General features: G+C 38.3%; 1 protein-coding gene across 2 annotated transcripts in view; it reads right to left on the reverse strand.

Annotated features, from left to right (window-relative positions):
* HMGCLL1 (3-hydroxy-3-methylglutaryl-CoA lyase like 1) overlaps positions 1–15352 on the reverse strand; it is a 242407-nt gene that overhangs the window by 114668 nt on the left and 112387 nt on the right. For both annotated transcript variants that reach the window (XM_056116893.1, XM_056116894.1), the window contains exon 6: positions 2786–2849. In XM_056116893.1, the coding sequence (XP_055972868.1) occupies positions 2786–2849 (64 nt within the window). The remainder of the gene's footprint in view (positions 1–2785; positions 2850–15352) is intronic.

Below are 15352 nucleotides of genomic sequence, written 5' to 3' on the forward strand. Positions count from 1 at the left end.
GGTTGGCAGGGAGTCTAAGTCGGAGGGAGCTTAAGACACAGTGCTCTTGTGCAGTTGTGGAATATGGGGCTGGACTGGTAGATACGAGGGAATTTAAACTACTGTATACGACCATTTGAAGAAGTTGTAGGAGAGAGGTAGCCAATAAAGAGAGGGTGAAGATGAATTTAAAACAAATGCTTTCGCATGAAAGAGGCTTAAAAGTGTTCAAGAGCCAATAGGAAAAATTCTGAGCAATGACAAAGAAAATGAGGGAAAGATGTAAAGACTTGAGGAGAACTAACAAAGTTTGAAATCATCAATTCAGAAAATAAACGTGAATTGACCACATAATAGCACAAAAGGTCCATCTAAGGCCGTTAGTCATTGTTGGATTCTGGTTCCAAGCCTCTGAGGCTTGACACTGGGTTGTCCTTCACTTCCTGCAGGAACTTAGGGTCACTGAAATGCACTCACGCCAGTGCTTCTAAGGGAACACCCAATATATCTTACTGTGTTTATATACAAAATGACTAGAAACATGAAGAAGTATTTTAATATGATTGTTTAAATGGATTACCAAGAAAGGAAAGGAGAAAGCAATATGCCTTTAGATGGAATTCTGGCTCTGGGTAGGAATCTGAAGTGCTGGAGTCCTAGATGGAATTTGGTCCTTGGGTGGATCTCCCAGAAGAATTTCTCCTGAAGGAGGAACTTTACATCTGTTCATTGGTTATGTTCAGCCACATCTATATGTAACTGCTTGCCCAACCCTTCACAATTCCTCTATAATAATCCTGATTGATTTAAATAAACTGCACTGGTTACCAGCCTCCACAGGCAACCTGTTCTTTTGTCCATCAGCTGTTGGTGGGGGGGGGGGGGGGAATGATCATTCACTGTGAATGCACCAGGGGACCCGTTCAGCACAGGACAGCAACTGTGACAACTGGCACCCAAACTGGGACATCAGACAAGTCACAAATCCCTAATGCTTTCAATTTGCCTATAATATGATTTTCTCCAGCAATTCCATAGGCATGCCAGCATTGGAACAGACAGCCTGGGGATTCATATGTTCTTTCTGGACATGACATGAAACAAAAGGCAGAAAAGCGAGGATTTAATAAATAGACACTGTGGATCAGTGATTAATGTAACCTGAAGTTGTGCCACTCATTTATAAAGAGTATAAAATTGTGCATACCAATTAATAACACAGTGTTGGAAGAGTTTCATGCAGGTAAAGTAACTACACATTACTTAACTTTGTTATTATTACATGCTTCTATCTATAGTATAAAAATATCACCTTTGAAAAATCCGCAGTAAACATCAAAAGTTATAATAAATTAATATAAAAGAATTGATTTCAGCAAAACTGAGAATTCTTCTTGCTTAATTTTTATTTTCTAAAAATTCCATACTCATTGCTTCATTGTCATAATAATTTTATCAAAATTAACAAACTTAAATATAAGTTTCAGCTAATAGATCCTCTATAGAAATGATTTTTTGAACTAGTCTAATAATGCATCATGAATGGAACATTCTGTTTCCACTGGCATCAATAAACAGGTTCTGGAAGTTGAAAGTGGACTTCAGGGGCTGGATCGATAGTACAGCGGGGAGGGCATTTGCCTTGCACATGGTCAACGTGGGTTAAATCCTCAGCGTTCCATATGGTACCCAGAGCACTGCTAGGAGTAATTCCTGAGTTCAGAGCCAAGAGTAACACCTGTGCAATGCCGGGTGTGACCCAAAAAATCAAGAAAAAAAATGAACTGCAGTAAGGGGTTGTTAATGACTACAGAGTTGGTGGACCTCGATGATAGAGTACAATAAGAATACAGTGTTAGGAAATTTTGTTTTGGTGTAACATCATAGAGTGTTGCTGATACTCTAGACACATAACAAACCCAGATGGTGGGTGATAGACTATATTTTTAGAGGTCATGAAGTGGCCCATTAGAACCACTATAATCATATGGAAGTCTATCCTAGATAAAAACACCAACTGCTGTATGTTTTGTGTGACTTTAATCTACTTTTCTTAGATTTCTAATTAGATCTATAATTTCTATCATTTTTAATCCATCAGATTTCAGCTTTGCTAGATGCTACTTAGAAATAAAAGTAGTTGAAAATAGATGTAATGGTACATCAGTATAAGATATTCAAAGGGAAAAAAGAAGGAATCAGCATATTCTCCAGGTAAGTGCCAACTCAAGAAGGAAAATAAATAGGTAGGTTGCACAAAGGGGGAATGTCGTTCCCTGTTCTGGCCACATAAAAGACAAATAGACGGGAGGGGGTTAAATAGAGAGAGAGCACAGGTGTAAAGACACTGACTCTGCATGTGGGCACCACCAGCTCAAACCCCAAGACTGCACAGGACCCTCTGAACGTTAGGAGTGATCCCTGAGAAATGCCAGACTGACTCCAAAACAGCAAAGAAAAACAAAATCTTTGGGGTCTCAAGCGATAAGTCTCAACTGTTATTCTTTAACAGTTATAGTCAATAAACATGTCCGCAGGGTTAAATTTGATCTCTTAAGTGGTCAAATATACCTTTGGGGATAATCTCCCATTTTAGTTTTGCTTTTTAGTTTTTGTTGTACAGATACAATAACCATTAAGGAAAACTTAAATGGTTTACTTTCCACTTTAAAATAATATGTATCATTGTATGACTAAACTCAATCATGAAAGCTTTGTATGGTGATTCAGTAATTAATAATAATAATAATAATATGATATATATATCACTGTATCATTAAAACAGAAAAGGAGAGGTTTATCTTACTTCTGTCACTTTTTGTGGTGTGATACTTCCTTCATATGGACAGCCCAGGGCACAAGACACATACCTAAATTTTAAAAACACAAAGCCATATAAATATATGTATAATAAGTGATTTTCAGATTTTCACTTTATAAAAATAAAAAACTAGAATTCAAGAAGATAATTCATTCTATGTGACTCTTCTGGTAACATTTTATACTCAGGCTAAACAAAACTATTTTCAAGCATTTTAAATATAACTCACATTTTACCTTTCTTATAATTATTACAATTTTAGCATGCTATTGATAGAATATGGAAATAATAAGAAATTATCATATGAGTTGTTTATTTTATAGTAATATTATATTCAAAGTAGAAAACATAGTGAGATACAGTTTTATTTAAATATAAAAATTCCAACTCTTAATATCCAGGTTCTTTGGAATCATATCGAAAAAACATGTAGATGACTAATAGAATTTTTCTCTCTTCATTCCCATCTGGATGTTTTGGCCTTATTTAGATAGAGTCATCAATCACTTCAAAACTCCTACAACTGGTCTCGACCTAAAAGTTCATATACAGCTTATATCTCGTGGGTGTACCTAAATCATCACAAACAGAAAAGTGTCTCGTCTGTTAGAAGACCCCAAATAAAGATATTCCTTAAGCTTCTTCAAGAATTTAGTATGAAAAGTCAAATCTTTCCTGTGTGGAGAATGATACATTTCTATCTTAAAGTATTAGGTTTCAGCAAAAGTCTGTTTTAGCTATTTTCAGCTCAACACCAAACCCATTTTTTTCAAATTTTCCTCAGAGATTTTTCATAGCAGTTGTATTTAAAAAATGCATCATGTATATGATTGTCAGGAATGACCCCATTTTCATGAGGGGGAGGCAGATAGTCCAGACCCTCTTCCTTGAGCCAGAATACAAAAGGCTTCAGAGATTATAAGGCTCTTCACTCTTATGCCAAGGAGTCTAGTTTAAGATCACTCACAATTATTTGAATACACTCAAAACATTATGTAGAGAATGACTAAATTTTTTTTATTTTCTATTGAATGAATTCTTCATAAAATTTGAAAGAGGCCATTTGAGGAATGGAGGAAGCAATTGCACAAGAAAATATAAATTTTTTGATTCTGCAACAAGAAGATTGTAACATCTTGGGTAGTATGAAAACACAGGTATAAATACTCCATCCATTCTACTGATTTTACAATGGTCACAGTCACTGTCCTCCCGTTGTTCATCGATTGGCTCTAGCGGGCCCTGTAAAGTCTCCAACGTGAGACTTCTTGTTACTGTGTTTGGCATCTCGAATACGTCACGGGGAGCTTGCCAGTCTTTGCCGTGCGGGCAGGATACTCTCGGTAGCTTGCCCGGCTCACCGAGAGGGGCAGAGGAATTGAACTCGGGTCGGCCATGTTGGCTGCGTGCAAGGCAAACACCCTACCCGCTGTGCTATCGCTCCAGCCCTGGTTTTACAAAGACAGCTGAATTTCAGAAGTATAAAAATGTGAAGAAAATTGTGCCCTGGAATTAAAAGAAAGAAGCAGGTCCACAAGTAAGGGAATCAAAGGAGGACAGAGAGGAGAAAAGAGGGTAGACTCAAGTAAATTTAAATACCGTGCTGGACAGAAAGCTCATTTCTGTTACACCTATTACGGCATTAGAGACTTACTAATTCTAGAAGTTGACCAATCCATGTAAAAATGAACATAACATTTGAGAAGTTAACAATAATGAGAAGGTATGTTCTTAGTTCAGATACAAAGATTTAAAAAGTGCTTAAAAATGTAAGTTTATCTATTCTGAACCCCCCAAACCAAGGTATGATTAAATAGAAAATACAAACTGCCATTAAATTTCATCTTCATAGACTCCCTTGTGATGTGCTGCATGTGACCGTGCCACACATCATAAGACACTCAATACCCATCTTCCAAGAATACCACACCATATCTGATGGGATTCAAATATGATGGGAACACCTATAAGGGCAATTAGAGGCTGCCCTAAAAGCCTCCATTGCTCTAAGAGAGCGTAGCAAGCTACTGAGAATATCTTGCCCACATGGCAGAGCCTAGCAAGCTACCTGTGGCATATTTCATATGCCAAAAACAGTAAAAACAATGGCCCTCATCCCCTGACCCTGAAAGAGCTCCCAGTATGGCAGCATTAAGAAGGATGAGTAAGGAGAAGCTGATAAAGTCTCAGGGCCGACCTAGGCTGCCAGAATAAAGAAGAATTAAATGACTATCTGTACTTTCAATGCATGTACGCTGGCATCAGAAGCATCCATCGAGGATCTGATATTGTAAGTGCAAAAGATCAAGTACGACATCATTGGTCTGACCTAGATAAGAAGACATCAACCACATCATGCTACTTTTGATACTGGAGAAGAACTGTACCTTGGAATGTGCGAAAAAGAAGCATTGGTGGTGTTGGTGTCCTTGTTTACAAGAACTTGGCCATGAGCTTTGATTCATTTGAATGCTTAACAACCCGAATCGGATGCTTATACTTGAATAGATGTGGCTCACGGCCAACATCTATCTTCGTCATCTATGCACCAACATCCAACTACGATGAAGAAGAAATTGAGAAATTCTACGTGGAGCTGGAGAAGTTCTATAAAGAAGACCACATCTTCTAGAAGATCATTGACGGTGATTGTAATACCAAGACAGGACAGAGAAGATCGCACAAAGAACTCCACATCAGGACCCATGGCTTTGAATGGAAAGAACAGGGTGAAAGACTGTCTGAGTTCATCATGTCAACCAAAATCATCAGTGAAACCATCCTGGTAACTCACAGTTCCAGAAGGCTGAATCTAAACACTGGATATGGGAGTCTCCCAGTGGACAGTTCCACAACGAAATGGACCACATCATATTCAATCAACAGTTTTGCCTATTGATGTCATTGTTGTCCCAAAATTCCAAACAGGATCAGACCACGTCTCCTTCGTGCAAAATTCTACTTCACAGAGCGGGGAGTAAGGGCTGCAAAGTTTATGAAGAGAAGTCCCAGAATGACCACCAACTGGGAGCTCTTTGGCACTATTGCGGCAACATGGGAAGATGCCATTGTTGACCACATTGACGAGAAATACGATCGACTGGTTCGGCACCTCCATGATTGTGCGAGGAATGCCAAGAGAGAGATAGCCACAAAAAAAATGCCTGTCTTCGAAAACTCTTGAGCTTATTCACCAACGTGGTTTGGTGCATGCCTCAGGCAACCGCAAGCAAATGTCTGAGCTCGCAAAGCAACATGGGAAGATGCGGCAACATGGGAAGATGTGGTCATTGACAACATTGACGAGGATTATGATTGACTGATTCAGCACCTCCATGATTGTGCGAGGAATGCCAGGAGAGAGAAAGCCCCCAAAAAATGCCTGTCTTCAGAAATTCTCAAGCTCATTCACCAATTTGGCTTGGCACAAGCCTCAGGCAACCACAGGCAAATGTCCAAACTTGCAAAGCGGTGCAGAGAAGCGTTAAAGGAAGACCTCAAAGAAAGAAGAGCAGAAGTGCTGGCCTATGGAACAGAAGCCAGGAAAAGCATTCACAACACCTGCCTGTCCTTCACCAACTACAAGACAAAGATGACTGCTCTCCGACATCCTGATGTATCTATCACATCTTCCAGAAGGGCAATGGAGTAGATTACCCATGACTTCTACTTGGATCTCTTTGATAGCCATGTCCACCTGCCCACATACCAAATTTCGCAGGATGGATATGTCATTCCCAATGTTCCCCCTTCCGAAATCTGACACGCCATTTCATTGGTAAAGAGTGAACAGCACCTGGCCCAGACAAGGTCAGACCCAAACATCCGAAGAATCTGCTGTCAGTACTCATCAATACACTGGCTTGGCTCTTCACACGCTATCTGTCTGAATGCAAGGTTCCAGCCCAGTGGAAAACCAGCAGGACCGTTCTACCATACGAGAAGGGAGATATCCACAACATTGGCAACTATCCCCTGATCTGCCTGTTGTTCATCGTCTAAAAGCTGTTCACTCGAGTCAACCTGAATAGGATTGGCAGAGTACTACACGAAGGACAACCATGCGAGAAAGCAGAGTTGCGAAAAGGATTCAGCACAATCAACCAAATCCACAAGGTGACCAAGCTCATTGAGGTTTCTCGGGAGTTCAGATGCCGCTCTGCCTAATGTTCATTGATTTCAAGAAAGTCTGTGATTCTGTTGAGACAGAAGCAGTCATTGAAGCCCGAGTCAAACACGGTGTTCAAACTCAATACCTCAGGATCCTTTATGAGCTATATTACGGATTCACTACCAGGATCTCACCATTCTACAAGGAAGTGATCATCGACGTCAAGAGAGGGGTTCATTAGGGTGATAGCATTTCACCTTCAGCACCACCCTGGAAAACATCAAACGAGGACTAGGATGGGAAGAAATAGGAGTGAAGATAGACAGTCGGCAACTACACCACCTCTGCTTCACTGATGACATCATTCTAATAACACCAAACATTAGCCAAGCAGCACAAATGCTGGCCGACTTCAACTATGAGTGTGGAAAGGTCAGACTGCATCTGAATCTCACAAAGACAATGTTCATGACAAACGGACTCATTCCTGATGTTCCATTCACTCTCAATGGAACAAACATCTCTAAAAGCAGCAGTTATGTATACCTAGGTCGAGAACTTGTCTTGTTTCCCAAGGCATAGACAATCAGATGGGCCAGACACATAATGCGATTTGAAGACGACTGCTGGACTAGAGTTGTTAACAACTGGATTCCACCTGACATCAAAGAATGTGTGGTCGCCCACCTAGGACAAAGATGGGCTTCTTTGCCAAGACTCTGAACAAACGGTTTGAGGCTCTTCTTGATCCTGTAATGAGCAGACATCGTTGGGCTACACTAGCACACGACATGGACAAATGAAGACATTACTGGTGCCCTCTTGAGCAAATCAATTAGTAATGGATATCAAGTGATCAAGTGATCAAGACTCCCTTACATCTTGGTCAATGTTTACTTCTTTAATCTTCTCACACCTAAGCATATTTTATTTTCACAAAAACAAAGGTGCTTGTTCTCAGTTATGTTCCTCATCTAAGCCTGAACATTTTGAATCAGAAGTTGGTAAACCAATTTTCAGAGAGAAAATCCTGATCATCATTCTTTTGCAAATAAAACTGCACTGGACACACTGCACTGCCCAGCGATGCTTCTCTATTTATCATTATCAATTACTTCCACTCTAACAGAAGAGTGAAGCCTGACAGCACCAGGCACAGCCCCAGGGCAAATGAAAACAATAAAAAATTCTTACAGATATATTTCAAATAGTTCATGCTCTCCGGAGAAAACACATTATAGTCTAACCATGAATTTTTAACCATGTTATTAATCCACTAATTTAATATATTTTTTCTGACCTGTCTTTGAGCAATGGCAGAATATGATTTTTTTTTTCAAAAGCCATTTTCACTTGAAAAAAAAATTGGTAGATTTTACCAATGTGGATTGAATTTTTATGTTAATTCATAGAATTGGATTCCCCAATAGTGGTGCCATAAATCAATATAAATGTACTTCTCATTTTGGGAAGGGACAGTCACTTTCAAGCAATGCTCAGCAGACTGGGGCCTTCTAGCAAGTCTTAGAATTTTAAGTTGGCATTTAACTTTAGTATTTTGAGTACAGCACTTCACTATCTCTGGTCTCCATTTTGCTGAATAGAACATTTCTATCAGTGATCAAAATCTTTTTTGTGGTAACTTTACAATTTCCTCTGTCTTTTGTTAGATAAGTTTATATCGAACATTTTACCGTTAGCTTTTTAGGACTTGTTATACTTAAAATATTTCTGTGCCCTTTTGGTCATTTTAATAAGTCCTCAAGGAACTACTTCACTAAAAATTGTTCACAGATAAATATGTTTTTCCCTTCTAAAACTATGCTAGTTTCCCTTGACTTTCAAAACCTTAATATTTCAGGCTCACTTATTTTAAGGTAACTAATCCTTCTATAACTTTACATAAATTGCTCCTCAGTGAAATTAATTTTAATATACTTTTTATTTCAAGTAAAATATTTTCATCAGTTCTAAATTGATTAAGATCTATATGCTCTTTCTTTCCAACTGTAATTGTCTCAGGCTATTCTATTTACTGTTCTGTTTTTCTTTTACTTGTATTTTCATAGATGTTTTATGTTTTTTTCTTCTGTGTTTAATTTTTACTGTAGTTACATTTATTTTTTTTCTTACACATTGGTGCTCAGGATTCACTCTCAGCAGTGCCCAAGGGATCAGATGTAGTGCTGGGGACTCAAGCAGGGTCAGCTATGTGCAAGACAAATATTTTATTTTCTGCGTAACCTCCCAGTCCTGTGGTATCTTTGCAAAGTGACAAGTTTCTAAGGGATAGAGACTTGACCAATAAAGGACAAATATATGTCATTCGTAATATTGACGCGACACTTTTTACACTAATTCTGAAGATTTTACCAGTGTGGATTAAATTTCTAATTTAATTTACAGATTTGGATTCCCCAATAATGGTGCCATAAATCAATACAAAGGCCCATCTACAGGTTCTAGAGACATTTGGGAAGGGAAGGTGACTTCCAGGCAATTCTCAGCAGACTTAGGGGCCTTCTTAGTCAACCAGTGGGTCAGTGTCTGGTCAAAGCACTGGTCCTACTCGGACCCTGTATTGCCATAGATTTCCAGGACACCACGTGGCTCCAGGGATGGAACTAGGGTTTGTTATATGTGCCAGAATCTTTGAACTGCCAGTCTGGTCTCCCTGTGCTAATGTTATTGGTCCTTCCAAGATCCAAGTATATGGGGTTTCAAATTCATGTTTTAGCAGAACATACTAAGGTCTCATTTCCACTCAAGATGCGTCTGGGTTAGAAATCAAATAAGTTGCTGTAGCATGATGATGCGTTGCCACATTATTCATGATAAAATGTGGGGACTTTATAACTTGGCTCTATGTTTTGGCTCTATGAATTTCATCATGCTAAATAGCAAGGGATTTGCTCGAGCGGGCCCAGTAACAGCAAGGGAGGTTGCTGGGGAAACTCAGGTCCTCCCTCATGTTCCTACATCCCTTAGTAAGTGCAGGTTCAACTCCAAAACTCATCATCCACAAGGCAAATTGATGAATTTGTGACATCATCCTATGTACACATGGGTATCAACACTTTCTTATTCTTTAGTTACTTATTTCTCCTGTACTTGTCATTCTGAAAACTGATATCATTTTCAGTGCTGCTTAATCAGTTGAAGGTCTGCTTTGGAAACCTCTTGAACTTCGAAGGTTGGTTCTGTCTCACCTTTCATCCTGGAGAACAGGAATTGCACTGGCCTTGCTAGGCCCAGAGGACAGGGCCCAGGTCAACTCTCCTGTGCAGTGCAGGCAATTTCTTGGTGTTTCCTTGCCGCTAGTCTCATCCCATTCATATTTTATTCATAATGTATATCGAGGATGCTTTTAGAACATACAACTAAAAATTTTTAATGGCTTGACAAAGTATGCCAAGCAAATTTGGTGTTCGTGATTAGGACTTGTAATACTTCAAATTTCCTACCTCGCTTCTCCTGCCTGTCTCATGAGATGAACTCCTAACCATAATGAAGTTATTTGTGCTAAAATTAATCAAATAAATATAGTGCTACAGTAGCCTCGATGGATAGAAAACCCTATGGATAAAGTGTTTTGTTATTTTTGTGTGTGTTGAGGAAAACTTTAAGTTATTGTATAAATACACTCTAAAGAAAAAGACAGGGGCTGATGAGAGTACAGAGGGTGGGCACTTTCCTGCAGGTGGCCAACCCTCTCCATCCCTGACATCACATGTGGACCCCCAGGACCTCCAGGAGTAAGTCCTTAGGAAAACCAAAATCATCAAAAACAAACAAAGCCTTAGACATTACCTAAACCTGCCTCTCACAAAAATGATATACACACAGTGGAAAGAGCCAAATATGTTTATACTCAGAAAAGGCCAAGTGTTAAGAAATGATAATTTAGACATTTAAATACAGGAGTTGCCAGAAGAATCCATCAAAATAGTGCCACATCATTTAATTATTAATAAACCAGCCAAAAGTAAATTTTAGAGATTATTAAGTCCTCACTACTTACTGCGGGCGATACAAAAAAACACAGACTGTTCCTTGGTATCAGAAAGAAATTATGGCGAGACTCTCCTTTTGCTCTGGAGTGCAAATCTGATGAGAAATGAACAAACATTCATTTCCCCAAAAGTTCGATGTGAGGACAATTTACACCATCAGTGTAAAAATGTATCTTAAGCACGTGATTGCGGGTATTTGTAATTCTGACCTTCAGTAGCAATGCTGGAATAACTTGTGAGGGTCTAAAGAGTCAAGTTCTTAAACAAAGCATCGGTAGTGAATGATGAAGATGCATTTTGAACAGATATTTTTAGAGCTCTATGTGCCCTATTTGGTAAATGATTATTTAGGTTTTCTATGCCAACAAGGACCTCAAATGAACACTATCACCTGGAAAGGACCTTGAGCAATAAGCTGCTGACTAGTCAAACAGTATTATAAGATGCAAAAGCATCCCATTGAGCCATATCACTGAGGGGATGACATATATGGGCCATCCACCATCAGGAATCCATCTTCAAAGCATGTGGCCCCTAATGAAAAAAGTCATTATCTCCTTCAGTAAGGCCATTAGCAACTCCGGGTCAGACTCAGACTCCGGACAGGGGAGAGGAGGAAAGAAATCAGTGCCGCCTGAGCTGTTTGCTTAATAATCAGATTGTGGCCAGAGCGATGCTAAAGCCAAGGGTCTTGCACGTGGCTGACCAGGATTCGAACCCTGCCAGGAGTTAGCTCTTAGCACCACTGGGTTAGAAATGATATAAAATGAGTCAGTAATACAAGATTCACAAAACCATGTAAATCCCAGGAAGAATATCCTAAGACTTAGTATTTTGTTTGTTTGGGGACCACAGTGATGGCTGGCATATAACTTGCTCAGCCCTCTGCATGCAAACCACACGACCCCTTCTGATTTAGTCATTTTTGTACTCAGAGAAACTCATCACTAATATTCTTGCTACGTTCTAAACTGGAACTCTTTCACACCAGATTGGATATTTATTGGTTTCAGATAAGAAGAGGATGAGGGTAACGGGAGATAGGAAAATGCTATGGCTCGCGGAAAATCCAATGCCTCACCTTCTCAGGACTCAAAATTAGCAGCTGGGTTGCATTCAAAGTTATGAGTGAAGTAAAACAGTGCACACTCAAATTATAGTCTATATTTAAAAGGAAGATTGTCTACATTAATTTGATTTCCTTTTACTCCTTGTCTTCATTATTTTGCATTTTCTAGTTTCTCTGGGAATTTGAGAGGAAATAGCCGTTAAGTTTACAGTGAAGTATTTGCACATTTTTAAACAATGCATGGATAAGCTTGAGTCCCATGAAAAGTGAAAATATATACTTTTTGTAACATTTAGTAAGGCTAAAAATTTCCAGAGGTTAATGCCGGGTTAAATCATCCAAGTTCATTTTTAGGAGAGGCCTAGGACAGAATTATACAAAGCAGATCTCAAGGTTTGTGTGTTACTATACAATTACTGATATGAATTTATAATGTACACTTATAGGCATTTAATATTAATAGTCACAGACAGCAATCATGCTAACTGTATGACTTCATTAAGGGAAAATTGATTCTCTGACAAAAAAGTCAAAAACCTCCTGAATATCTAATTTATATGTTGAGTATTTTAACTGTAAAAGGATTCTGATGAACCAAAAGATATGACAGTGATTAGAAGAGGGAAAATAACTATATTTATCACAGGAATGTTTTTATTTGCTTTTTTAACTTTTAAAAAATTTAGACAGATAATAATAAAATAATTTAGATTTTGTAAGCACATGTCATGTGAATGACACATTACGGCATGAAGTCCACAGTGCAAACATTGCACACATCATGCTCGTCAGGCAGTAGGCAGCTGACTCTGCATTTCCTGTCAATAATTTGGCATGGTGTCTTTCCCCAATGTGTCCCAGATGTTCTGTAAAGTTCTGAGCATGTATTAAAAATGTGTACATATGCATGCGTTTCAGGGAATCGAACAATAGACTTCATAACTTTAATAAAACCTGCCTTTTAGACCATCTGAAAGTTTATTATTTTCATAAAAAACTAAGTGGTTTTAGTGAGCATTTATAAAATATATACTGCCTCCTGGCCTTTAAATCTGACAGCTGACGACATAAGTTTTCTGGATGACGATCAAATCCCTCTTGCTGCAGCTGCCAGACTAAAACAGGCCAAAGCATCAACTTTCATTTCAACCAGTTGAGCACGGCCGCTCTCTTCCTTCAGTGAGTTACCTTACCTAGGACTTAACGAATATCTAAAATGTAGACTTCCATTAGACATAAAATTGAATTTAAACTCTGCAAATGGGGGAGGAAGAAGATAATTTTCAACCACAAAAAATAAATATTGAGCTCAACATGTAAAAGACATTTTTTTAAAAATGAAGTGTTCTAGAGCCTTGAATATAATTTCAGGGCTAGGATGAAAGAGACGTTACTGGGGCCTGCTCGAGGCAATCGACGAATAACAGGATGATGAAATGAAATAAAAATGAAATGAAGTGTTCTAGGAAATTCAGATATTGTGCTCCAAAGGAACAACTCTGCAGGGGTGAAAACACACTGGTCTATGCGGCTCTGACTTTACCGTGTGTCACCTTACAGAAGTCTATAAGCCTTTTAGGTTGTAGCATGGTGAGAATTTTCTTTAGACATGAGCTAATATTAGTTGTTTAATAGTTTTTTTTCAAATAACTTTTTCTTTTCCCCACACCAGAATTTCTCTGTTCTCCTGCTTCTACCCTTGAAAGCGTGTTTGTTTGTTTTTTTAATTTTTATTAGTGAGACACCATGAGGTACAGTTATAGACTTACATATTTTGTTCTTGGGTTTCAATTATACAATGATGAGTTTGTTAAGGGGGGAGGTTGGGGGGATGGCAGTATTGGTGGTGGATTTGGGGCTGGAACATTGAATAGGTTAGTGATCTGCTCTAATCATAAACTTCAGAAATCACAGTGAGAAACTGGTGGAAGTGCTCAGGGGACCCAATGGGGTCATGAACATTGAACAGTTTGGAAGCATTCAAGGCAAATACCCTACCCACTGTACTATCACTCTGCCCCTCCCCCAAAATAAACCCAAACTGACACACACTATAATAATATTGACCTATCTGATTCAATAATTTTAATACTATGAAAGACAATTTAAGGTATCCTTAAGTTTTAAAGACACAGTGGCTAAGTCCAACTATATGTCAGAAAAATGAGGGAAAAAAAAAAACAGACTAAACAATAGCGCAGCTGTGACAAGTGTTATAGTGAACCTGGTTGCATATTTTCCTTTTACTCTTTTTGCAGCATCCTTATAACTTTTAAATTATTTTAAACAAAAGGGCAGAATAATAAAAATGTTAATGAGGATTTAGAATCGGTTACACCAAATATTCTACTTTATAGAGAAAACCTAAGGTAATTGAACCTGCAATTTATATTAGTATACATCTATAAACGTTTCTAAAATCCCTCGTCAAAGGGCAAGTTGCACTTTACTCCTTACATTTGTCTTTTTAACTTATTATTTAACTTACTATTGTATGTTTGGTTTTCAAATTATGGTTATCTGTTTTTGATGAATGTTATGTGACTAGACATCCTTGAAGCTAGGAAAGGTTTCTAAAGTTCCCAGCATCCTTGAAGCTGGGAAACGTTTCTAAGGTTAGATCCAGTCCCCAGCCTGGATTTCACACGACGCGTCCTGTTTCACTGAGCATTGCCGGGTTGGCCCTTATACTGCTGGCGGGTCTCAGTACTGGCATCCTTACCGGCCTCCTAAGTGTTTCTCAGGAGCCCTCTCCTCATGAGAATTTTATTTTCTGTCCATAAAAATATATTACATTTTAAAACATTTTAAAGTATCGAATCGGAGACATAGGGCCCTTGCTTTGCATGCACCAGGGTCTTTGCGTGATATATATATATATTACAAAAATAAAAAGAAATCTGAATATCATACTACAGTAAAATAGAAAGTTACAGAAATACTTAAAAAATATCAGAAATGAAAAACAATTTAAATAACAAGGTGATAAAATTCAGTACAGTCAACTACATTCTCTGAGTGATTTGACTGGGATCCAAAATGGTTTGTTTGTTTTCAAATACAATCAAAGCTTAAACGTTTGCTTCTGGATCTTTCCTGCTACTCTGAATTTTGCCTATTTCAAGTGAAAGTTCAACCTAAATTGACAACGTTTTATTATAAATACTCGGGACTTAAATTTATTGATACTTGTCATGAGCTCATAATTAATATTTCTGACAACTTTTTCTTCACTAAAAAATGACCTTAATATATTGTATCAACAGATACTATAAATTCTGGTTTTGAAAACACACAAGAGCTATAGTTAATTTCTCTCTCAATTCCACCAAAAATCTTTTTTGAGGGGTTAAGAGAAA

This window comes from Sorex fumeus, unplaced genomic scaffold (assembly GCF_029834395.1).
Source record: "Sorex fumeus unplaced genomic scaffold, SorFum_2.1 ptg000033l, whole genome shotgun sequence".
Classification (NCBI taxonomy): domain Eukaryota; kingdom Metazoa; phylum Chordata; class Mammalia; order Eulipotyphla; family Soricidae; genus Sorex; species Sorex fumeus.